Below are 24,500 nucleotides of genomic sequence, written 5' to 3'. Positions count from 1 at the left end.
ACCAGCACTGTACACAGTACTCCTGCTGTGCTCTTATGTATTTCTACTCTGCTCATATTGTTGCATTAGTTATTTAGCTTGTTCTCGAATAGTTATTATTGGAACTGTGCAGACAACATATATTGCTAGGTTTGTGAGGTGAAATTGGTTTTCATTATGGACATTTTACACGGTGTAACAGGATGGTGGATTGGAGATGCGTCTCTACCAAATGAGGTGTAAGGTGCTCCTTCCCTCCACTAGCCTGCAGGTCACCCTTGGGCAAGGTGTAGCACCTGCTTCGACCCCCCCTCCCCCAATCAGGGTCACATGAAGCCATGGGAGTGGGGGGTGGATGGTTGTATGAGCAGCTAGTCACAAGTCCTGGTTACGCGATCACTGACGCCAAGCAGACAGCTTCCGAAGAGTATTGATGAGTGCTGGGGTCACCCACCTTGTGAAGACACGGCTCAGAAGACAGCAATGGCAAACCACTTCTGTAGAATTTGCCAAGAACTATCATGATAATGGAAAGACCACGATCACCTGCATTGTAACTGCACATAACAAATGAACAGGTTGTAAACTGATGCAGTGGGGTCCAATTTAAGGACCATTCTCTAGCGATGAAGCAGCCCAAGAACCTATTTACATGGATACCTGGGCATGCTGGGGTGGAGGGAAATGAAACTGTGGGTGGCATTGCCAAGTCTTCCTTACAGAGCGGGCAAGTAAGAATTAGAGTACTCTCAGGCCGAGCAGAATTGAGAAGTAAGATAAAAAAGGTATAGAGACGCAATGGCAGGAGGATTAGAAAAATGAATTAAAGGGAAGGCATTTCTTTTCTACTCACCCACTAGTTAAAAAGGTCTCAGATTATTACTCTTTAAATCATAGAGATATTGTGAAATTAACAAGACTTAGGTTGGGGCATTGTGGGCTAAACTATTACTTAAAGATAATAGGAAGGCATCCTTCTGGATTATGTGACTGTGGTAGTCCAGGGACAGTTCAGCATATTTTGCTGAGTTGTAATCGATATAAAATTGAGAGAAGCATATTGTTCAAGAGGCTGTCTGACTTAAGAGTATTTTGTTTTTATGTTAAATCTTTGTTTGGCCACCAAGAGAACTACCATTGGATTGAAAAGTTTATTATTCTGTTTCCATGTGCGACTAGTGTATACTCAAGAATTTGAGATTCTTGAAACTCTGTAAGTAATTATACATCCTGTGGAGGGCAGTAATATGCCTAGATGCGTCTAAACTGCCGGAAATAGAAGAAGAAGAACCCATTTGACTGAATATTGTCTGGAGTGTTAAGGAGGAATTCTGGCAAGGAAGACAAGGGTCTGCTTCCGTAGGCAACTGAGAAACTGGCTAGTATCAACCCGCTACACTCGGGTGGTCTTTACACATGTCAACTTGAAGGATGCCAATAAACATTGTGTAAGGTATCAGCCAGCGACTGGCTTCCTCCCACATCCCAAAGATGTATGGGTTGGTAGATACTTGGGCCACTGCAAATTACCCCCTGCTTTGTAGGTAGGTGGTGGGCTTTGGGGGCAGTTGATGGGAATGTGGAAAGAATAAAATCAGATTAGTACAGGATAAGTGTAAATGGCTGATACATGGTTGAGATGAACTCAGTTGTCCAAAGGGACTGTGTTGTATATTTATTATTTCAATAATATTTGAGTAATCTTGTTTAGTTTGTTTAAGCATTCTTGATTGTTTCAGTAGTAGTTGTATATAAAAATCCATTAATTACAGACGTTATCACACTACCTTGTGATATGTGCGCACCTTGCTTAAAGCAAACTAGAAGCTGGACCTGCATTTCGGACTCCCGAGTCTTTCTTTGAATTAGTTTTATTGTTTTGAAGTTACAAAACATAACAGCTTTATTCTGTGCTGTATATGTTTAATTAAGAGGATTTGCCCTCATGCCTTTGTATCTAAACTAAAGATCACTGCTGTCCAGCAATGAACAGTTTTCCACTCCACCATTATCTGTACTTAACCATTGCCAGCAGAAACGCCTCACACTGACCCAGACATGGATTGGCATCAGAATCAGGTAGTCGTCTGCTTTCTTAAAATGATAGTGTGGCCGTTGCTTTTGAGCTTCCATGTCAACACTGGCACAAGGCCTTTTGCTGATGCCTCCAAGGTGCAAAGGTAATAGTTGATCAGAATCGGCCAAGGAGAAGTTCATATTGGACTTGAGAGGTAAATAGTATTATGGTAGGAGGAAGTCAGTGCCTTTTGGTATTGTAGGTGAACACTGAACATTGCACCAGTAACATTGAGAACAAAAGATACAGTAAAGACTTTTGGAAAATGTTATAAATCTTGTGAATAATAATATTAAAAGCTGCGTCAGTGCACTGTTACTGTTTACATGTTTACATTGTTTTGTATAGTTGATGTGTAAGTAAATTATACTTAACATTAATTGGAAAATTCAGCTGTAGTTGTCAACTACGTCTAAATATTGTTGAATTATTTATTTTATATTATTTCAGAGTAACCGCATCAAGACCTCAAAATACAACATTATCACATTTCTGCCTATTAACTTGTTTGAGCAGTTCCAACGGGTTGCCAATGCGTACTTCTTGTTCCTGTTGCTCCTGCAGGTTTGTATTTTTAAGAATGAATGTAGAATTCATCCCATGTCTCTTACTGTATATCCTGGAGCTTGTATTACAGTCTTGGATAGCAGGACATTGTTAGAAACAAGGTGCTTCATTCAATATCAGAAAGGTCTTCAGGGAACATAGAAAGCATGTTGGGTACTGAAGGAAGAAATTAGGAGGGCAGAGAGAGGGCATTATATGCCAATCATAAACATGAGAAAGTCTGCAGATACTGGAAACCTGAGAAGCACACACAAAATGCCAGAGGAACTCAGCAGGTCAGGCAGCATCTATCGAAATGAATAAACAGTCAACATTCCGGGCTGAGATCCTTCTTCAGGACTGGAGAGGAAGGGAGAAGATGCCAAAATCAAATATATCAGTGAGAGACAGGTTTAAGGAATATTTAAGGAAAGAGGGTAATGTGGCAATCTGTGCGTGAGGATATGTAGGTGAGGTCTTGCATAAATACTTCCCATCTGTATTCCTTGAGGGGAAGAACATTGCATCTGAAGAACTCAGGGAAGGTCATTGTGAAATTCCGGAATGTTAGCATTTAAAAGGAGGAGATACTAAGTACTTTGGCAGTCTTAAAGGGGGATCAATCTCCAGTGTCTCCCTTGATGTATGTTAGGCTGCGGTAAAAGGAAAGGGAGGAGTTTGCTGGGGCCCTGACAGAGATACTTGTATCTTCTCCGGTAATTGGTGAGATGTCTAATGACTGAATATTGTGGTGCCTTTATTAAAGAAAGGGAGCAGAGGTAGCCCTGGTGACTATAGGCCTATGGGTCTAACATCAGTGGTTGGGAAGTTACTGAGGCTGAGAATTAATCTACAGAGACACAGAAGATTGCAAGTGCTGGAATCTGGAGTGACACACAAAAAATTTGGAGGAACTACCGTATGTCAGGTAGCATCTATGATGGAGATGAACAGTCAATGTTTGGGTAGAGACCCTTCATTTGGACGGTAAGAGGGAAGATAACCAGTATATTTAAAAAAAAAAGTGGAGGGAAGGGGTGGAGCAAGAGCTGGTAGGCGATAGGTGGAACTAGATGAGGAGGTGTGATAGGCAACCAGGGGAAGGGAATGGAAGTGGTGCCAGAAGCTGTGAGCTGATAGGAGGAAGTAAAATCAGATGAATATTTTGGAATCTGATAGGAGAGGAGCCTATAGCATTGGTTGAGGGGGGGGGGCTAGCTGGGGAGGATAGGTGGGAAAAGCGGATGAGGGAAACCAATCGGGAGGAGAGGGTGGGGGAGGAGAGAGAAGAGAAAAGGTAATTTGGGTGAGGAGTGAGTGGAGCAAAAACTGGTTAGATCAGGAGGAGAGAAAAATACAGAAGGGTTCATTCACAAACAAGAGAAAATCTGCAGATGCTGGAAATCCAAGTAACGCGCACAACATGCTGGAGGAACTGGTCTATACTGCCTGGCCTGCTGAGTTCCTCCAGCATTTTGTGTTTTGTAAAATAGAAAGGGTGACAGTTTATAGAACTGTTAATTAAATTGGCAGAGCAATGGCAGATATATTTTAATCCAGAAAATTGCAAGGTCAAGTCCTTTTGGATTTTTAATTCTGGAAGGGCATTCACAATAAATGGTAGGGCCCTAGGAATTGTTGTGGAATAGAGGGACTTGGCACCTAATTCCAGGAGTTTCTGAGGGGGAGAGCATTGTAAGATAAATGGTGACAAATGCTTTGAGAATAGTCTTTATTAGTAAGGGCATAGAAATAAGAGCAGGTATGTTATGATACAGCTTTATAAAACACCGGTTGGGCCGCAGCTGGAGAATAGTATGCATTTCTGATCACCACACTGTGTAAATGTCATGATTGCGCTGGAGAAGTTGCGAAGGCAATTCATCAGGAGAGCACTTAGAATGACGTGCATCAGTCCTGGCGAGAGACTGGAGTTGATTTCTTCGCTGCAGAGAAGGCCAAGTTGTGGGGAGGGGGGGTTGTGCGTGGACGTGACTGAAATATGCAAAATGCGAGTTGCACAGAGGGGGTAGATAGTTGGAAAATTTTCCCCAACGCGGAGAAGATCAAGGTCAGAGAGCAGAGGCTAGAGGTGAGGAAAAAAAAGAGAGTTGAAAAGAAATTGAGACAGAATTTTCTCATCCAGAGGATGGTTGTTATTTGGAAGACACTGCACATTTGTGTGGTTGAAGTTGGTAATCTCAGCATCTGCAGAATCTCTTGTGTCTAAGTGTCTTGACATTTTTATGCTGTATGAAGGGTGATCTTAATGGAACAATCTCTTGGTTGCTGGAAAGATAAACCTCAGAGAATTCCCAAATATATGGAATGTTCATTCCTCCAGCTTGTAGCAAGTGGCGACATGAGGATGTTCACAAAGCCTCCTTGGAAAATATAACTTTCCCACTCACCCTTTACTGCTCAAACTGAAGATGGTGTATTCAGGAATATTGTTGGCCTGGAGCTTATGCATCTTGAACTCCAGTGGAAAGAGTGCACCTGGCCACAAACTCCCCACCCACTTGAATCGTCAGACATCTCCCATACCTTGTACAAGATAGTCAGTGGGTATTAGACTGCCACCTGGGTCACTATAAATCCCACATGGCTATTTATTCTCATTCTCGAGGGACTGTCTAAAAATATGTTAAGCATATTAAATTGAACTTGCAAATAGTTGTGTCTCGTCATTAAGCATTAGAATATTAGCAAACCCACCATCCTTTGTGAACTGATTAATTGCTACCAGGATTATATAATCTATCTATTTGCGGTCATCATTCGTGGCACACTTGACATTTAATAATGTAGGAATGTAAATAATCAAAGCAAAAGGTATTTTAAGTGGATTTATGACCGCAAACAGAATATTTCATTTTCATTTCTCTTAGGTGGTTTCCTCAGCTTTTGCTATGTTCCAGTCAAGTGGTTTAGGGAGCTGGGATCAGATAGACAAGCAGGTAGATGTTGCAATGGGAGGGTGGGAATATCATATAAAACGGCATCAGTTTTTGAGCAGCATTGAATGCAAAATATATTAGCTATTTTAAAGGGATAGTTTAGGCAGATAGCTGTTGTAATTTTGGATTTATAATTCAAAAATGAGAAGTGTAAACATTTGTATTATTTTTGTTTATTACTGGAGATTACGGGGAAACAACTTCTTTCTGGCCACTGCCATTAAAAGTTGGCCCGCAGACTTACTGAACTGTTATACAGGAGAGAGAGCTGGGAGAAGAGAGAGAGTGGGTATGGAGGGGAAGAGGGAACGATATGAGTGAGAGGAGAATGAGGAAAAGGCTGAATGAGTGAAAATGGTTAAGTGAAGAGGAACGAGAGGAGAGCAGGAGTAAAAGCAAGGAGGAGGTGAGGGAGGTAGTTAGGGGCAAAATACAAAAGGAAAGAGGGAAGAGTAGAAGAAAATGCTGAAAATGAGAGGGGATTAGGGTACGGGAGCAGGGTACATGCACAGACAGTATGTGTATTGGTGTATGTGTTTAGTCTGCCCATCAGAGCCTGCTTTCCATTCAACCTAGTCCTTACATTTGACCAAGATTGTGCTCTCTGAACCCCATGTGAAAGCTGGTTTATAACTGGAATTGCACATGAACATCACACATCGGCATCTACACATGTGAAAGCAAGTCATCCTCAACCCAAGAGACATTTAGTTCCTTTCAACTATGTTCAATGTTCAGCTCTTTATCGCGAGTGTGGCCTAGATAGATAGATAGATAGATAGATACTTTATTCATCCCCAAGGGGAAATTCAATGTTCCTCCAGTATGATATCACATAACACAAGACAGACCAAGACTAACTGACCAAAAAACCACATAATTATAACATACAGTTACAACAGTGCAAAGCAATACCATAATTTGATAAGAGCAGACCATGGGCACGGTAAAAAAAGTCTCAAAGTCCCAGATAGCCCATCATCTCACGCAGATGGCAGAAGGAAGAAACCTCCAACGTGGCAAAACTTCCCGATGCAGCCTCTGGAAGCACCCGAGCACAGCCAACTGTGAGTCCGTCCGAAAACTTCCGACAACTTCGTGCCTCCGACCAGCCCTCCGACACCGAGCACCGAGCACCATCTCTGCCGAGTGCTTCAACCCCGGCTCCGGCCACCAAGCAACAGGCAAAGCCAAGGATTCGGGGCCTTCCTCTCTGGAGAGAGTTCTCTCTTTCTGAATTTTTCATATTGCTTTATTCAAAAAGGTCTATAATTTAACAGTTTTCATAGGATATGACTGAACCATCAACAATACATTGAACTAAATGTCTTATTGGTGTCCTTGTGAATTGTTTAATATGATTTTTTTAATAACTTAAAATGTGTTGATACAGATAATCATTTCTCCTCCATATCTGGTATACTGGAAAAAAATATTTCAATAATTAAGTATTTACTATTTCTCAAGGAAAAAAAGTTATCTGAAAACAGTCTGTATTTATGTAGATAATTCTATATAGATAAAATTTATAAACACTGACAAATTCCAGATATGTCCAAAGAGGAAGAAGGGTTATTGGATATATCTGGTCTTTGTCAAGTGTTTATATTCCACTATATTTTGAGTCTATGTACTGAGAGACTATTTAGTTAATTGACATTTCATGTTCAATGTAATCACAATGCACTTTAGGACAATAAAAACTGATCATGAAAATGTACTCTGATTATCAAATTATACGTTGTAAAGTATGTTCTGTCTCCCTGTTAATTCAGCCATTCGATTCATGCTACGGGATAATTCCACTTTTTAATATGTAATAAAACATATTTACATTACTTAATTTGAATTATAGTAACATTTAATTTTTTAGGTAGGAAATTATTGGGTAATTAGGGATAAATCAAAATAAATATTGTGAAAGTACATCGGTGATTAGCTTATCGTTCTCATTGTAAAAATCTGATTTTTCTTTCTTTCCCTGTAGCTAATCCCTCATATCTCCTCCCTATCCTGGTTTACCACTATAGTGCCTTTAGTGTTGGTGCTAACGATCACTGCAGTCAAAGATGCTACAGATGACTTTGTAAGTACCAAATGAATTCTGGGTTGAGAGGTACTGGAAAACCTGTTTACATTTGATGTTAGAGACAGTAAAAGTGATAGGCACCCGGAGTTCCAGCACCAGTCTGCTTATTGATTTCTCGGTTTTTATCTGTGGCAGAAGCTATAGCACATTCTTCTATTTTGATAAAATTAATAGTATCTTTCTTTAATTAATATTCCTTCACCCAGATGAGATAGATGACTCTAATTCCCATTCAGGATAAGAGATTGCGAGCTCTGTTGCAATAAATACATCAGTTAGTCTTGGCGTATGTATGAAGATCTTATACAGAGCGTACAGGGAAAATCCAGTCAGCATACGGAATATAATACACATGATATGCCTGTATTTTTCTGGCATGTTATGATTTTCCATTCTATTTTTGTGCATTTGTGCGTTGGTGGCCAAATTTTCAAAGCCCCAAATTTTCCAGCCCCAAGGAAATGAACTATAGACCTTCTTATTTTTTTACTTGGTCTTGGGACGTAAGAACATTATAAATATAACCAGTGATTGGTCAGATGGACTCATGACCCTACTCTACTATTAAGTATGATCATTGTTAATTTGATCTTAGCTTCAGCTCTGCTTTCTATCTGGTTTCTGTTATGTTTTGTAAGTTCAAAACATTAAATTAATTCAAAGGAAGGTGCAGGGAGTCTGAAATATGGGTGTAACTTCGTCTTTGCTTTAAGTGAGGCATGTATGTATCACATGATAGCGTCATGATGTATGCAATTAACATATTTATGCATATAACCCATAATGAATTATTTAAACTAACAACAATGCTTAATCAAGCAACATACACAAGACTACTCAAATATTATTGAATTATTAAATACACATTTTCTACAAGCTAAGCAAGGGATATCAGCCTCAAATCAGTTGGATGTTTCAAATTCAGGCTAATTATCACTGCCATATATGATGTAAAATCAGCTGTTCTGTAGTAACAGTACAGTGCAAAGACATAAAATTACTATAAATTACAAAATAAGTAAACAGTGCAAAAATGAATAATGAGTTAGAGTTATGGATCATCCAGAAATCTGATGGCAAAAGAAGAGGAGATGATTGTGAATCATTGAATGTGTATCTTGAGGCTCCAGTTCACCTCCCTGATGATTGTAATGAGAAGAGGGCTTGTCCCAGATAGTGAGAGTCCTGAATGATGGAAGCCACCTTCTTGAGGCATCACCTCTTGAAGATGTCCTCAATGCTAGAGGAGCTTATGCTGGAGCTGGCTGAGCCGCCAATCTTCTGCAACCTCTTGCGATCCTGTGCACTGGAGCATCCATACAGGCTACGATAAAACAGTACATGTACAGAAATTTGCATTTTATACCCAGTTTCCTCAAATTCCTAACAAAGTAGAGCTGTTGGCTTGGCTCCTTTTCAAATGCACCAGTTTGTTAGGCCAGGACACACCCTCCAAAATGCTGGCGCTCAGGAACTTAATGCTGCTCTCCCTTTCCAATAAGGACTGTTGTGTGCTCTCCAGACCTCCTTTTTCTGATGTTCACGATCAATTCCTTGATCTTGCTGATGTTGAGAGTGAGATTGTTGTGACACCATTCAACCAGCCAGCCTATCTCACTCCTATGTGCCGCCTTGTTGCAATCTGCGTTTTTATCGACAACGGTAGTGTTATTTCTGAATTTATAAATGATGTTTGAGCTGTGCTTATCCACACAGTTATAAGCGTAGAGAGAGAAGCGTGAGCTAAGCACGCGTCTTTGAGGTTTGTGTTGATTGTCAATGAGGAGGAGATGCTGACTCTGAATAGTACTGGCTGGTGAAGAGGTCAAGGATCAAGTTGCAGAGAGATGTAGAGTGGACAGTCACCATCCATTGCTCAGTGAAATTGGTGTTAAATAAAGCCCTCCAGCTCCAGATTTTCCCATGAAAGATTCCCCCCTCACCCACATCGCCAAACATCTGCAGAATCTTACATATTTCAGTACAATCACCTCTTAAACTTCACTGATTTTGTAGACCAAACCTACCACAGGAATCAATCTAGTTGACCTTCCCTGAACAGCTTCCCTTATAAGTATGGTGGTTGTCCATCATGTTGGACAATGACAGAACCTGTGCGAGAGAGCTTTTGAAGTGGAAGAGCCATTGCACTGGAGCAGTTCCACTTTCTTGACCTCAGAAGTCTCTAAGTCGGTGGTACAAACAAGCGATACAAAACGGGGTCTTCCTTGGTTGCAGTGTCTTCTGTGCCTTGTCATGACCTTTGCTCTCCATGGAGCATTGCATTACCACTTTCCTGGCCTTTGGATCTCACTGTAGATCTCATCTGCTCAGTCCGCTGGATCTGACTTCACGTGCTGGGACAGGCAAGCCCCTATCTCGCCAGGGTGGTAGGCGGCCAGCTACCCTCACCTGGTTTGCCCGTCTGTCGAAGTGGTGTGCCGGGGTGTGGCCGCTGTCGCATGCAAACAGCTACTTGGAACCACAGGTGAGAGATGAGTGTCCGGTGGGAACCAAAGGTAGGTGAGCTGCCCCAGAATGTACACAATGAACCCCTTCGTTAGAGGTACACCCCATACATCTCATGAACAAATTTCCTTAGTCTACTACTTTAAGCAGGGATATATTTGTATGGGAGCCTAAGTGTGTAAGGTGGTGATAATAAGTGGAAAGAGGTTTCATTTGTGCAGAAGCTGGTGTTCTATTCAAGCTGCAATTTATTTCATTTATATTTTGCAGATAGCTGCAATGTCCCAACAAGCCATCTCAGCCTGAAACCTTTACCTTTGACAACTTGCTCACTAACGCAGCTCCAACTCGATGCTCAAGGTCCTAACTAAGGCGCAGGCTTCTAGTGAAGGCTCAGGTCTCGTGAGCTTATCAAGTGCAGCAAGCTTATCAAGCACTTTAGCCACTTTTATGCTGTAGAAAAGGACCAGTTGTCGATGATAGCAGGTTAGAAAGGCTACCGACACAGTATTAAATTTACTGTTGTCCATTTAACCTGGACGTAGGCAGTACAGGTTGAATTTGGTAAGCTTCTACTGCCATTGTGTGATGTTAGAAAGTTGAATTTGGCAAAAAAAAACCCTGAGACCTGGACAGTGAATATCTATCACAGTTGGTTGTATAGATACTGCAGTAACTTAATAAACTAACAATTGTAAAATGGAAACACGAGTGAATCTGCAGATGCTGGAAATAAATAAAAACACAAAATGCTGGCAGAACTCAGCAGGCCAGACCTTCTGAGAAACCTTCATCAGGGTTTCGGCCCGAAACGTTGTCACTACCTCCTCCCATAGATGCTGTCTGGCCTGCTGAGTTCTACCAGCATTTTGAGTTTTTAGTTGTAAGATGGAGTCTACTTGTTTCTTCGGCAGAGTGAGGGATCTGGCAATTTGGGGGTTAATGGTTTGACCCTCATCTGCAGAAAATGGGGTAATTGGACAGCGGGTGAGAAGTTAACTTGCCTCAACAGTTTCATAACTAATTAATGGAAGTTTTTTTTTTATAAAAGTATTTTAATCTCCTAATTAAAAAGACATTAAACTTTGTCACTGAATTAATTGTTATTTTTCACTTTTTAGTTTCGCTACAGGTGTGATAATCAAGTCAACAATCGGCAGTCTCAGGTGCTCATCAATGGCAAGTAAGTACAGCATCACTTTTCATTCTTGCAAAGGTGGCTGTGAACCAGATGCTGTGTTGTAAGTGTAAGTACAAGAGAACTAGAAGCAGCAGTAGACCATTGGGTGTCTCATGCCTGCTCCACCATTCAAAGAGATATTACAAGAAAAGCTTTTACTTCAGTGCCTCATTAACCACATAACCCCCTTGATTTCCACAATATACTAAAAACCTGTCCGTTTCTGGCTTTGCAATTGAGCTCCCACAATTTCTTCGGAGTCAGTTCTCTATAGGTGCTGTATTTTTTTCTTGACCCTCTCCGCATTGTGATCCTTGATTCTTGAAACCCTGGCTGGCTAGAGAAAACATCATCTGTGCATCCACCCGATAAATACTCAGAAGAATTTTGCACGTCTCAGAGATCACCGGTCGTTCTTTGAGACTTGAGTTTCTATACACCCAGTCTGCCTCATCCATCTTCATTGTTTCACACCTGTTCCCCATCCCAGGAACAAAACTGGTGAACATTCATTGCACTCCCACCATTACAAAAACATTCCTCCTTGGTTAAGAAGATATGACACAAAACTCAAGGTATAGTTTCATGTCAACCCCATGATATTGCAATAATGAATGCATTCATATTTAATATGAGTTTCCCGTATCTGATAATAATGGTTTAAGAAATGAATGCAATAAGAAACTTCAAGTATTGCTGCTGGGTTCAGTTCTCTGTTGTCTTTATATATAAAGACTTCTGATGATGGAAATCTGAAATGCAAAGAGAAAATGCTGGGAACACTCAGCAGGTCAGACAGCATTAGAAAAACAGTTAGCGCTTCAGGTCAGAGTCCCACAGCAGAACTCTTCTTAGCGAGGTCTCCAATCTGAAATGTTAATTCTTCTCTTCCAGTGATGTTGCCTGACCTGCTGAGTGTTTCCATTGTTATAATTAATATTACACATGTTGATAGGTGATTGATTTAAAGCATTACTTAAAGCATTTAAAGCATTATTATTTAAAGATTTAAAGCAAAGTTTTGAGGATTTTTTACGTCAGCTATAAATGGTTAAAAACCTCCAATATCCTGATTCTAAAACAGAAAGTGACAGCAGCCTCGCAATCTGTCTTTGGTCAGCCTACCCTGCTCTGCAGTAATATCAGCTGGTTGTATTTCTTGCAGAGTCATCGAGCACCATAGTGTAGAAACAGGCTCTGCGGCCCACCTTGTCCATACCAAACTGTTAACCTGCCTAGTCCATTCGACAAGCACCTGCAATATAGTCCTCCATATCCCTCCCATCCATGTACTTACCCAGACTTCTCTTAAATCATACAATCGAAACCGCATCCACCACTTCTGCTGGCAGTTCATTCCACACTCATACCAACCTCTAAGTGAAAACCTCCCCCCTCAGGTTTCCCCTTATTATTTCACCTTTCACCCTTAACCTATGACCTCATCCAACATCAGTAGAAAAAACACGAGGAAATCTGCAGATGCTGGAAATTCAAACAACAACACACACAAAATGCTGGTGGAACACAGCAGGCCAGGCAGCATCTTATAGGGAGGAGTGCAGTCAACGTTTCGGGCTGAGACCCTTCGTCAGGACTAACCGAAAGGAAAGATAGTAGGAGATTTGAAAGTAGTGGGGGGAGGGGGAAATGAGAAATGATAGGAGAAGACCGGAGGGGGTGGGATGAAGCTAAGAGCTGGAAAGGTGACAGGCGAAAGTGATACAGAGCTGGAGAAGGGTAAGGATCATGGGACGGGAGGCCTCAGGAGAAAGAAAGTGGGGGGGGAACCAGAGGGAGATGGAGAACAGGCAAACAACTAAATATGTCAGGGATGGGGTAAGAAGGGGAGGAGGGGCATTAACGGAAGTTAGAGAAGTCAATGTTCATGCCATCAGGTTGGAGGCTACTAGCCTGGAAACTGCATCTCTGTTGAGAATAAAAACACTACAGATATGTCCCCGCTTATTTCTTGTTCGATCTGGGAATGCGCTAAATTTTAGTTAGCCATCCAGAAATAGCGACTCGTTTACTCACTGAGAAAATGATTTTCGAAGGAGAATCCTGTTCCTTGCATTGTTCTGTCTTTGAGTTTTTATGTACTTTTAGATTTTAGTTAATTATTTGCAAGGTTTCTCAGTGGAGTTTAGGAAATTACTCTCTCTGGAAACAGCGAAGAATAAGCTTTGCAGCAGTGATGATAAAATGAAACTGCTGCATGAAAATGAAGTAAGTTTTCTTTCATGGTAACACGGATGTACTTCCTGGTCAATTGGCATTTGTTTCCGGAGTGACTGTGGAGGTTTTATAAATGAGATGTGTTTGGTAAGTATTTATCAATTTACCACCCCTTCACACTCTTGTACTCCCAGCTAGTTGTAAAATTTATTTATCAATCAGTTTGTTTTAGTTCTTTTAGCTCCAAAATGAATTTCAAATAATATTATTAGAAGGTATTGAAATGATAATGTAGGATAAAACATCCTCAGGATGACCACTGATCAACGTGTGGTGATTATGCTGATGCAATTACAACTAATTTAATTTTCCCTCATTTTTACGTGACCTCTTTCACATTTGTAAATACAAATTCAATTTCCTTTTAAATTACACTGTCTCTGACTTCAAGGGCATCTGTGTTAAGCATTCCATGTTCTATTAATCCCGTGATTCCTCCCTGTTTATTTCCGCTGTGTATTTACCTTGTCTAAACTTCTTTAAGGTGGCATATTTTTCAAAAATTCCATTTCTTTTTATCAAGTGCTCCCATTTTAGTAAGTTTAGGGCCATCGTCTACATTTAGATTGACTGTCCCCAATGAACAGATGTGGACACTTGGACATTCAATGGAGAACATACAGGCTTGTGGTTTCCTAAACATCTGCAGAAGACTGTTGGCCAGTTGTTGTATGGTAGGTCAGTGAGAATTCTGGTCATGAAATCTGACAATGCATCTTATGCCCTTGACTTGACCTTGCAAGAGCAAAGGCCTGTAGGAAATAGATCAAGCATTGCTAGGTCTGGATGGCTGCGTTTGAAAGGCCATAAGACATAGGAGCAGTATTAGGCCATTCAGCCTATCGAGTCTATGCCGCCGTTCCATCGTGGTTTATTATCCCTCTCCATCCCATTCGTCTGCCTGCTCCCTGTAATCTTTGACGCCTTTTCTAATCAAGAACCTATCCACTTCTGCTTTAAATATACCCAGTGACTATTCTTCAAAATGTAGAATTTCTTCCCCTCTATTACATCATAATTCTGATAGTAAAGGCGAGCAGTGCTGATGACAACAGTTGGGACACTGCACGCATTATTGTGCTGAGGCTGCTGACAGCCATTTGCCATAATGCTGACCCCGTTGAGTGCATGAGTCAGTGCTGAGTATCTAGGTTGGACTCTGTGGTCAAGGAAGTGGAACTACCCAGTGCGATGGCTTTTCCACTTTAAAAGCTCTCCCGCATAGGTTATGGGGAAAGCAGTTCAGGAAAGGTCAACTGGATTGACTCCTGTGGTGGCAAGGCTTTCATATGGAAAGACGGTGTAGGTTTAGTCTACACGATCCGTGAAGTTTAAGAGATGATTGTACTGAAATACGTTAAGATTCTATGGGTGTTTGGTGATGTGGCCGAGGGGGGAGATCTTTCATGGGAAAATTTGGAGCTGGAGGCCTTTATATAAAAGTTGCGTCCACATCTGTTGAAGCATTATAATGGGTCAGTGTGGCAAAGGGTTCATTAGGAGGAAAGTACCTACAGTGCTGACCTTGAGGATCACCACTGAGCTGGGGAATGAGGATAGGGGGTAGCGTAGACACTCAAGGAGCGAGGTACTTAAGGGGATGAGTCGTGAACTTTTGTTTTGGGATGGGAATTGTTACTGTGGGTAAGTGGGGCATGGAAGAGAGAGCAATTAAGTAACTAAAAGTAGCCTGTTCAGAATGGCAGCTTTTACGTTATGTGGAATTGGGTTTTGCATCGGATGCATGCTCTGTGGAGCAGGCTGCAGGAGGTAAGACTGAGCAACTGCCATATGAATTAAAACTCTAGAAGTGGGATCTAGAGGAGAGCTGTCTGTTCTATACTCTTCTCCACCCTATTCAATATTTGCAAGCATGTATGCCTACAAACATAAGAACATGTGAATTGTAATATGAACTCTGTATTTCCATTTACCCTCCAACCTATAACTGCAATTTGATCTTTGGAGTTGGTTCCCATACTGTCACAAGACACTGACAGGTAGTGAAAAATATTTTAAAACTATCAAAAATTAGATACAGTATGACCATAATATCAGATAAGGGTGGTATGGTCGCACAGCAGTTAGCCTAATGCTAGTACAACACCAGTGACTCGGATTCAATTCCTGCCACTGTCTGTAAGAAGTTTGTATGTTCTCCCCGTGACCATGTGGGTTTCCTCCCACATCCCAAACATGTACGGGTTAGTAGGCTTATTACGTGTGGATCTAATTGAGCGGTACAGGTTCATTGGGATGAAAGAGCCTGTTACCAGCTGTACCTCAGAATAAAAATCATAAAGCCATAAGATAGAGGAGTAGAATTAGGCCATTCAACCCATCAACTCTGCTCTACCATTCAATTATGGCTGACTTTTGCTTCAAGCAAATTCTCCTGATCTTCTCTAAAAAAAAGCCTATAAAACAATTAAATTAAATAATTGCTACTTATGAATATATTCAAAAGTTAAAATAGTTAAATGCTCAATTAATTGAAAACTATGCAAATTATCTGAGGCCCATCTCCCTCAGATCTTCGCCTTTCTGTTGAAGTGAAAGAAGTCATTCAGACTACACCTGATCTATTGCAGGTTCAGCATATAGGTTTCCCAGCAGAGCTGCAGGAAGTTAGCACTTTATTGCTGGAGTCCTTCAAGATAACAGATTCTGAGTGACAGTAGCAAGGACCACACAGGAAGTTCTAATCATCTACATTTATGTGAGGTCTGGATTGTCAGTCTGGCACTCCCCAAACTACATTGTCGATATCTGATTTCTCCAACTACAGTCGGCCCTCCTTATCCGTGAAGGATTGGTTCCAGGACCCCTCGCAGATACAAAAAATTGCGGATGCTCAAGTCCCTTATTCAACCTATCTTAATACAGTGGACATTAGGACCCAGCGGTGGCTCTGAACCTGCAGTGTTTCTGTTCACGAAAATAATCACGATTGAAGATAAAGTGGAAATAATAAAGCGATTGGAAAGAGGTGAAACGCCATCGGTCATCGGAAAAGTGTTAGGCTACATCAGTCAACGATTGGAACAATTTTAAAGGATAAAGTGAGAAAGGCCCTGCCCCGATGAAAGCTACAATTATTACTAAGCAACGCAGTGGTTTAATTTTTGGGTTTTGGGTTTTTGATCATCCACATCATCCAGGCATGGTGGAGAGTGCACTCGGGAGCGGTCTGTCACTGGATCGAACCCGGGAACTTCCGTTCCCGAGCCTGGCGCTGAAACATACATTCTTAAGTGTTTTATATGCATAGATAGATAAAATATATACTATATACTAAGACAAACGTTTGACTAACTGACGCTAAATAATACCAGATGTGCCTGTTCTGACTTACTTAGTAAGAGAACTTCCGATTTTTTTCGATCCCGATCCACGATAACCCACGCACATCCTCCTGTATACTTTAAATCATCTCTAGATTACTTATAATACCTAATACAATGTAAATGCTGTGTAAAATAGTTGTTATACTGCATTGTTTAGGGAATAATGACAAGAAAAAAAAGTCTGTACATGCTCGAACAACAAGTGCTGGAAGAGCACTTCCGGGTTTTCTCGATTCGCAGTTGGTTGAATTCACGGATGCGGAGTGTGCGGATAAGGAGGGCCAACTGTACTTCAAACTCCTCTTTGAAAAAGTAGGGTGAAGGGATCTCCAGCTGATGAAAACTTTGTTCAAGGATCTTCTAATTAAGACGTCACGGTCTGATTGCACAACTTCTGTCATTAAAATTTGCTTTTGTCAGCATCTCTTCGTTGATGGTGTGTTTAAAGTGTTCTTTGCCAGATGGTTACATCTACTTTGCAAAGCGTTAACTGATTGTTGGAGAAACAATATGCAAATGGGCATATGTGCCTATGTCATGCCTTCTGAGCAGAGGCTGGGTCAGAGCCAATTTCATGCTTTACCCTTGAGGCTGTGAGCAATCAATTCAATCCTTGTAAATTTGCAGTATCTGTCGGATGGGCTGTGTTGATGCAGGGCATATTATTGTACTGATGTTATCCATTCAGAGACCTCTACAAGAGGAAGATGCAATTTAGGGTAGTTGGTGAGAATTCTCTTTTACAGCTTTGGAATAGGAGCAATATTATTTACTTAATAACTCAAAGTACTTGACTGTGTTGGACTTCAATCCTATGTAGATGAGATCTGATACATTATTCCTTGACCCAGGAAGTGGATATGTTCCTGGAAGATATTTAATTGAGTGAAATTTTGTAAGTTGAAAGGCTGTGCAAAATGCATTAAGTTCAAAGTACATTTATTATTGAAGTATGTAAGATGGCGGTGCATTCGAATGTGGCATCTTCTACAGGGTCAACAATGGGTGCTACTTTCCTTTTTAGACATATTGTTTATGATCACAAGACTCTGCTAGACATTAAGAACTTAAAGTACCGCAGGTGTACCCCATCAGCAAATTGTTCATTGACAGAGAAGGAGCTGGACTTGGTGCAGATTGAATTGAATTTACTTTATTTCTTCCATCCTTCAGATGCTTAAGGAATAAAAATCTTTACATCTCCGTCTAAATGTGCAATGTGCAATTTATAGTAATTTATAATAGTATGTACAACAGGACAGTCAATATAACATAAAAATACAATTATATCAGCAGGAATTAATCGGTCTGATTGTCTGGTGGAAGAAGCTGTCCCAGAGCCTGTGGGTCCTGGCTTTTATGCTGCGGTACGGTATCCCAGATGGTAGCAGCTGGAACAGTTTGTGATTGGGATGACTCAGGTCCCCCAATGATCCTTCAAGCTCTTTTTACGCACCCTGTCTTTGTAAATGTCATGAATAGTGGGAAGTTCACATCTACAGATGCACTGGGCTGTCCGCACCACTCTCTGCAGAGTCCTGCGATTGAGGGAAGTACAGTTCCCGTACCAGGCAGTGATGCAGCCAGTCCGGATGCTCTCAATTGTGCCCCTGTAGAAAGTTCTCAGGATTTGGGGGCCCATACCAAACCTCTTCAATCGTCTGAGGTGAAAGAGTCACTGTTGTGCCTTTTGCACCACACAGCCAGTACGGACAGACCAAGTGAGATCCTCGATGATGTGTATGCCAAGGAATTAAAAGCTGTTCACCTTCTCAACCCCAGATCCATTGATGTCTAAAGGGGTTAGCCTGACTCCATCCCTCCTGTAATCCACAACCTGTTCCTTTATTTTTATGACATTGAGGGAGAGGTTGTTTTCTTGACACCACCATGTCAGGGTGATGACTTCTCTGTAGGCTGCCACATTATTATTTGAGATGAAACCAATCAGTGTAGTGTTGTCAGCAAATTTAATTAGCAAATTGTAGTTGTGGTTGGTGACACAGTCATGGGTAAACAGAGAGTAAAGGAGAGGGCTTAGGACACAGCCCTGAGGGGCACCTGTGTTGAGGGTCAGAGGGGTAGAGGTGAGGGAGCCAACTCTTACCACCAGCTGGCAATCTGACAAGAAGTCCAGGACCAGCTACACGAGGCAGGGTGAAGGTCAAGGCCTCTGAGCTTCTTGTTGAGCCTGGAGGGAATTATAGTGTTGAATGCTGAACTGTAGTTCAAGAACAGCATTCTCACATAAGCATCCTTCTTCTCCAAATGTGCAAGGACAGTGTGAAGAGCTGTGGCTAATGCATCATTTGTCAATCAGATGTGTCAGTAGGTGAATTGTAGGGGATCCAGTGTGGGTGACAACATGCTGCAGATGTAGTCCTTGACCAACCTGTCATCGCATTTGCTTATTGCTGAGGTGAGTGCGACAGGATGCCAGTCATTCAGACACATTACCTTGGTCTTTTTAGGTAAAGGAACAATGGTGGATGTTTTGAAGCAGGAGGGCACTCTACACTGGAAGAGGGAGAAATTAAAAATGTCTGTAAAAAAAAAACGTGCCAGTTCTGCCGCACATATTCTGTGTACCAGCCCTGGGAAGCTGTCTGCTCCTGAAGTCTTGTGACTGTCTACTTGTGGGAAACACCTGTGTACTTCAGCCTCAGAGGTGACTAAGCTGCAGGTCACGTCACCGGCTCTCCTCAGGGGCTCATCAGTGTTGGCAGCATCGAATCGAGCGTAAACAAGATTTAGCTCATCTAGGAAAGGGGCAGCAATGTTGGAGACTCCACTGCGTTTAGGTTTGAAGTCCACGCTGGTGTGCAGACCTTGCCATAAGCTGTGTGTGTTGTTGGTGGAGAGGTGATTGTGAATCTTTCCCCTGTATTGTTGTTTCACTGCCATGATGACTTTGCGCAGATCGTAGCTTGAGTTCCTGTTGGTCACCGGCAACGTAAGCTCTGTGTCACATGGTGGGAACTGTTAATCCAAGGTTTTTGGTTTGGATAGGCCCTGACTGATTTCTGGGGGTCAACATCATTGATGCTCTTCCGGATGAAACTCGTGACACCTTCCATGAACTCGGAGACATCCTCATCATGAAAGACATTACAGCTGACGTCATCAAAGCTGTCCTATAGCATGGAGACCGATCAGTGGGACCAACAGTGGACGGGTTTAACCATGGCCGCCTCTTGTTTCAGCTTCTGCCTGTACCTCAGCAGCAGCAAGATGGAGGAGTGATCCTATCTTCCAAATGGGGGGGGGGGGGGGGCGAAGGAGCGCTTTGAAAGCGTTGCGGAAGGAGAGCAGCAGTGGTCAAGTGTGCTAACTCCCTGTGTGCTCACCTGGATGTGATGGGAAAACTTCAGAGAGACTTTAGCCGGTGACACTCTATTAAAGTCACCGGCGACGATGAAGGCAGTCTCTGGGTGTACAGTCGCCAGGGTGCTGATGGTCTCGTACAGTTCCTTGAGAGCCAGGTCAGTATCAACCTGGAGCGGAATATACACAGCTGTGATAATAACAGCCATGAACTCCCTGGGCAGCCAGAGAGGTCTACACAGCAGCTCCAGAGCCAGGGGACAAAAGGATTTGAGGGTAGGTATGTACCATATAACCATATAACCATATAACAATCACAGCACGGAAACAGGCCATTCCGGCCCTCCTAGTCCGTGCCGAACTCTTAATCTCACCTAGTCCCACCTACCCGCACTCAGCCCATAACCCTCCACTCCTTTCCTATCCATATACCTATCCAATTTTACCTTAAATGACACAACCGGGGGTACATCATTGATTATGAAGCATACCCCACCTCCTTTACTCTTCCTGGAGAGGTTTTTACACCTGTCCGCCTGGAACAGGGAGAACCCACAGGGCTTGATGGCATGATCTGGTATCCCATCTGTCAGCCAGGTCTCCACAAAGCCCAAAACATTACATTCCTTTGTTTTTTGCTGGTAGGAAGTTCTGGCTCTCAGTTCGCACAGCTTATTGCCCAGGGACTGAACGTTAGCCAGGAGTATGCTAGGGAGCAGCAGCGGATTAGCACGCCGTCTCAACTTCACTAGGACGCCGGCCCTTCTCCCTCGCCTCCGGCGCTGCTTCCGAGTTAGCGGGCGTGTAGTCGATGGGCCTCACATTGATCACTCAAGCAGGGGTTCCCAGTGTAGAAAAGGTGGCGCGTAGTGGGCAACTGCCTTCCTCCCGATGTTCGGAAGAGTCAGTCTGTCGTATCTGATGTGAACATCAGAAATGAGAAATGCGTAGGAAATCGCAGAAATTAGCAGTACACTGTAAAGTTGGAATGGAGCTCCCAACGCAGCTGCTGTACGCGACACCATCTTAAAGATTGTGCTGCTGCTTGTATCAGAGAGGCTTCGGAGGAAGCATTGAGTGAAGGAGGTGTGCAGTCTAGTTCCTCAGAAGAAGACAAGCTGTATTGTGGTTGACTGGCTTTCATGGACTCAGGGCCTGAGGCCATGATGTTGCCTATTTACAGCTGCCAGGAGAATGGCACCCTCCGCCATAGTGCCTACTGCTGCCCCTCAGTGTTCAGTTGACAAAAGAAGCTGTATTGTGGTTGACTGCAGATCTCTGCAGTCAGGATCTGGACTATTCCTTTTTTTTAATAGCTGTATTATCTTGCATGCTATCTCGGATGCACTATGTGTGCTTTGTGCTGTGTGTGACTTGGTATTGTGTTTTGCTCCTTGGTCCCAGAGTAATGTCTCGTTTGGCTGTATTCATGTACGTTGTTGTTGTTGTTTTCCTCTCCGTGCCTTGTGGCACACTGGGTGGCAAACTTGCCTTTTTTTCTTAGCATTTTTTTATGAGTCCGATTTGCTTGCTCAAACGTCAACCCAGCATGGATGGAAAGCATGCAAGAAGCCATCCAGATTTGAAACCGGGACCATTCGCCTCAAAGACCAGTGCCTATGCTACTACACCACTGGCCAGCTTATATTCGTGTACGGTTGAATGTCAATTAAGCTTGAATTGAATCGAATGTATACTATGTACAACCTTGAGATTTGTGTCCTTACAGGCAGCCACAAAACAAAGAAACCCAATAGAACCCATTTTTAAAGAAAGAAATCTATCCAACCCAATGTGCAAACAATAAAAATAAGTAAATAGGATTCAGAACTGAAGTTTACAAAAGTGAGTCCACAACCATAGCTGATGCAGGAGCCAGTGGTGAACACTTTTAGCCTTCCACCTTTAAAGTTCATTTCCATTTAAAATAAACAACTTCTATTTGGCTTCTATTCTGTGTTATGCATTAGGGTCATACGGGGCCAGTAGTGTATTTGTTATGAGCTAATTACCTTGGATGCATAATGCAGATCTCAATTTGAGAACTTGTGTTCACTTTAAGGCAATAAAAATCAGTACCAGTTTAAAAAAAATTACCACAACTCCATAAAGCCGGACATGTTCGGTCTTTTGGATCCTTGTATAAATTCAGACTTAATTATCTTTGGAAGCTTCATTAGTCATCCTGACAAGACATTGAGTTCCATCACCACTTTCTCGGTGCTAGCAGGATTGAGTAATAAACAAAATCCTTCCTCGTTCGTGGCTTACATCAGCTAAAGATTACAAAAGGAAAATGAAAATTAATTTACCCAGCATGTTTAACATTATTGCAAATGAATGCAAATAAGGGATTTTGTACACTAATCTTGTTGTTGTCCTTTCAATTTTTTTTGCAGTCAAATAATGCCACACTCTTAAATTGCTCAAATTCCATGTTTGCAACTTCTTTTGTAACTTTACTCCAGATACTTCAAACTCAATATAAAGGAAATTTGTCATTAGCTGACATTCCCTTGCCATTCCTGTATTACCTTGACGTTATTGTTCAAATCTGAATGTGCACCCTTGGTCTAATTAGCATTTACATTTGCTGCAAACACAGTGTGTAGAAATTATACAATAACAGAAAGTAATTCTCCATTGTACCTCAATTTAGTAATTTTTAAATACAGAAAATGCTGCTGATGCTGAGCAGATTGTGCAGCATTTGTGGAAGTGGAAACAGAATAATTGTTTCAATTTGAAGATCCTTTGCTGAACTGGAAAAGAGAGTGAAGGAGGTTTGGTTAGGATAAAGCGAATTTTCTTGATAGGATGTGGTTGCTGTGGTTAAAAGGTTTAATAGGCCATTGAGGGTGATTAATTGCAAGAACACAAACAAAAGGACGTGTAAAAATCGTAGGAAATGCCCAGCAGTTCAGGCCATGCCACAGGACTGAGAGGACCAAAGTCATAATTGGAGGCAGCTGACTTGCAATATAACTGGCCAACTTTGATGCAAAAGAGAATGCGACTTAACTGTATTTGTAGTACTTGATATCAAGCCTGGAAAGAAGCAATTGCTATGCAAAAGATATGGTGCTATTTCATAAGCTTGTATCAGGCCTTGTTTAGATTGTTGGTACAAGTTGCTGTCAACAGAATAATTCATGTCGTTGGGCACCTTCACTCCATCCACAACAGGGACAATGTTCAATACCACTCTTCATTCCCATCCTGACCTGTCGGTCCATGACCTCTACTACCAGGATGAGGCCACTCTCAGTCTGGAGGAGCAACACATCATATTCTGGTTGGGTAGCCTCAGACCTGACGGCACGAACATCCATTTTTTTCAACTTCCTGGAGCTTCCTTCTCTTCTCTCCCCCCCCCCCCCCCCCCTTTCCCATTCCCTATTCGGGCTCCCCTCTTACCCCTTCCCTTCTCCTCCCCTGTTCCCCTGTCTATCACCTTCCTCTGGTGCCCTTCCTCTTCCCTTTCCCCCCATGGTCCACTCTCCCCTCCTATCAGATTTCATCTTTTCCACCTATCATTCCCCCCCCCCACCCTCTTATTCTGGCGTCTCCACCCCCTGACGCTGATGAATGGCCTCAGCCTGAAACATTGACTCTTTCTTCCTCTTCATCGAGACTCCAGCGTTCTGTGTTTGTTGCTCAAGCTGTGCTGCTCGGTGGCACTAATATTGTCAGTCTTGCTCTGAAAAGCTGAGAAAAACGTATCTCTCAGTGGAAACTGTCATTAGTTGCCACCTCTTTTTCTTAACAACATAGGAGGAGATCACAAACACGAGAAAATCTGCAGTTGCTGGAAACCCAAGCAACACAAAATGCTGGAGGAACTCAGCAGGCCTGACAGCATCTATGGAAAAGAATAAACAAGTCGACTTTTCAGGCCTGGACCCTTCCTCAGATCCTTCAGAGCGCGACTGAGAAACATTTTCCTCAGTTTATCAGAGTAAGACTGTCCTGATGAAGGGTCTCGGCACAAAACGCCCAATTGTTTACTGTTTTTCAAAGATGCTGCTTGGCCTTCTGAGATCCTCCAGTATTTTGTGTGTGTGTGTGTGTGTTGCTTGGAAGAAGATCATTCGGCCTGTAGAGTCGATGCTGGGTTAACAGAGCACCCTATCAGTCTCCTTCTCCCACCCATTATCCTCTGATGTGTTCTCTACCATTTTATAACAGCCACTTAATCGTGAACCAGCAAATGAGATTTGCAAGGAAGCTACAGAGGCCCATACGGTGTAGGGAGAATACGAATGCTTCGAGTATTCCATACAGGTAGTGC

The 24,500-nt window shown here is 42.2% G+C and overlaps 1 protein-coding gene across 4 annotated transcripts in view; it reads left to right on the top strand.

The window, feature by feature from the left end:
• Positions 1-24,500, top strand: part of atp8b4 (ATPase phospholipid transporting 8B4) — a 294,774-nt gene that overhangs the window by 170,733 nt on the left and 99,541 nt on the right. For 3 of the 4 annotated variants that reach the window (XM_073033107.1, XM_073033108.1, XM_073033106.1), the window contains 3 exons: positions 2,507-2,620; positions 7,550-7,648; positions 11,242-11,303. In XM_073033107.1, the coding sequence (XP_072889208.1) occupies positions 2,507-2,620; positions 7,550-7,648; positions 11,242-11,303 (275 nt within the window). Of the gene's footprint in view, positions 1-2,506; positions 2,621-7,549; positions 7,649-9,366; positions 10,140-11,241; positions 11,304-24,500 lie in introns of those variants that run through there. The other variant, XM_073033109.1, reaches the window with a different exon arrangement.

The sequence above is a fragment of the Hemitrygon akajei genome, chromosome 30 (genome assembly GCF_048418815.1).
Source record: "Hemitrygon akajei chromosome 30, sHemAka1.3, whole genome shotgun sequence".
Taxonomy (NCBI): Eukaryota; Metazoa; Chordata; class Chondrichthyes; order Myliobatiformes; family Dasyatidae; genus Hemitrygon; species Hemitrygon akajei.
Note: the sequence above shows the minus strand (reverse complement) of the source record. Positions and strands in the feature narration are given on the sequence as shown.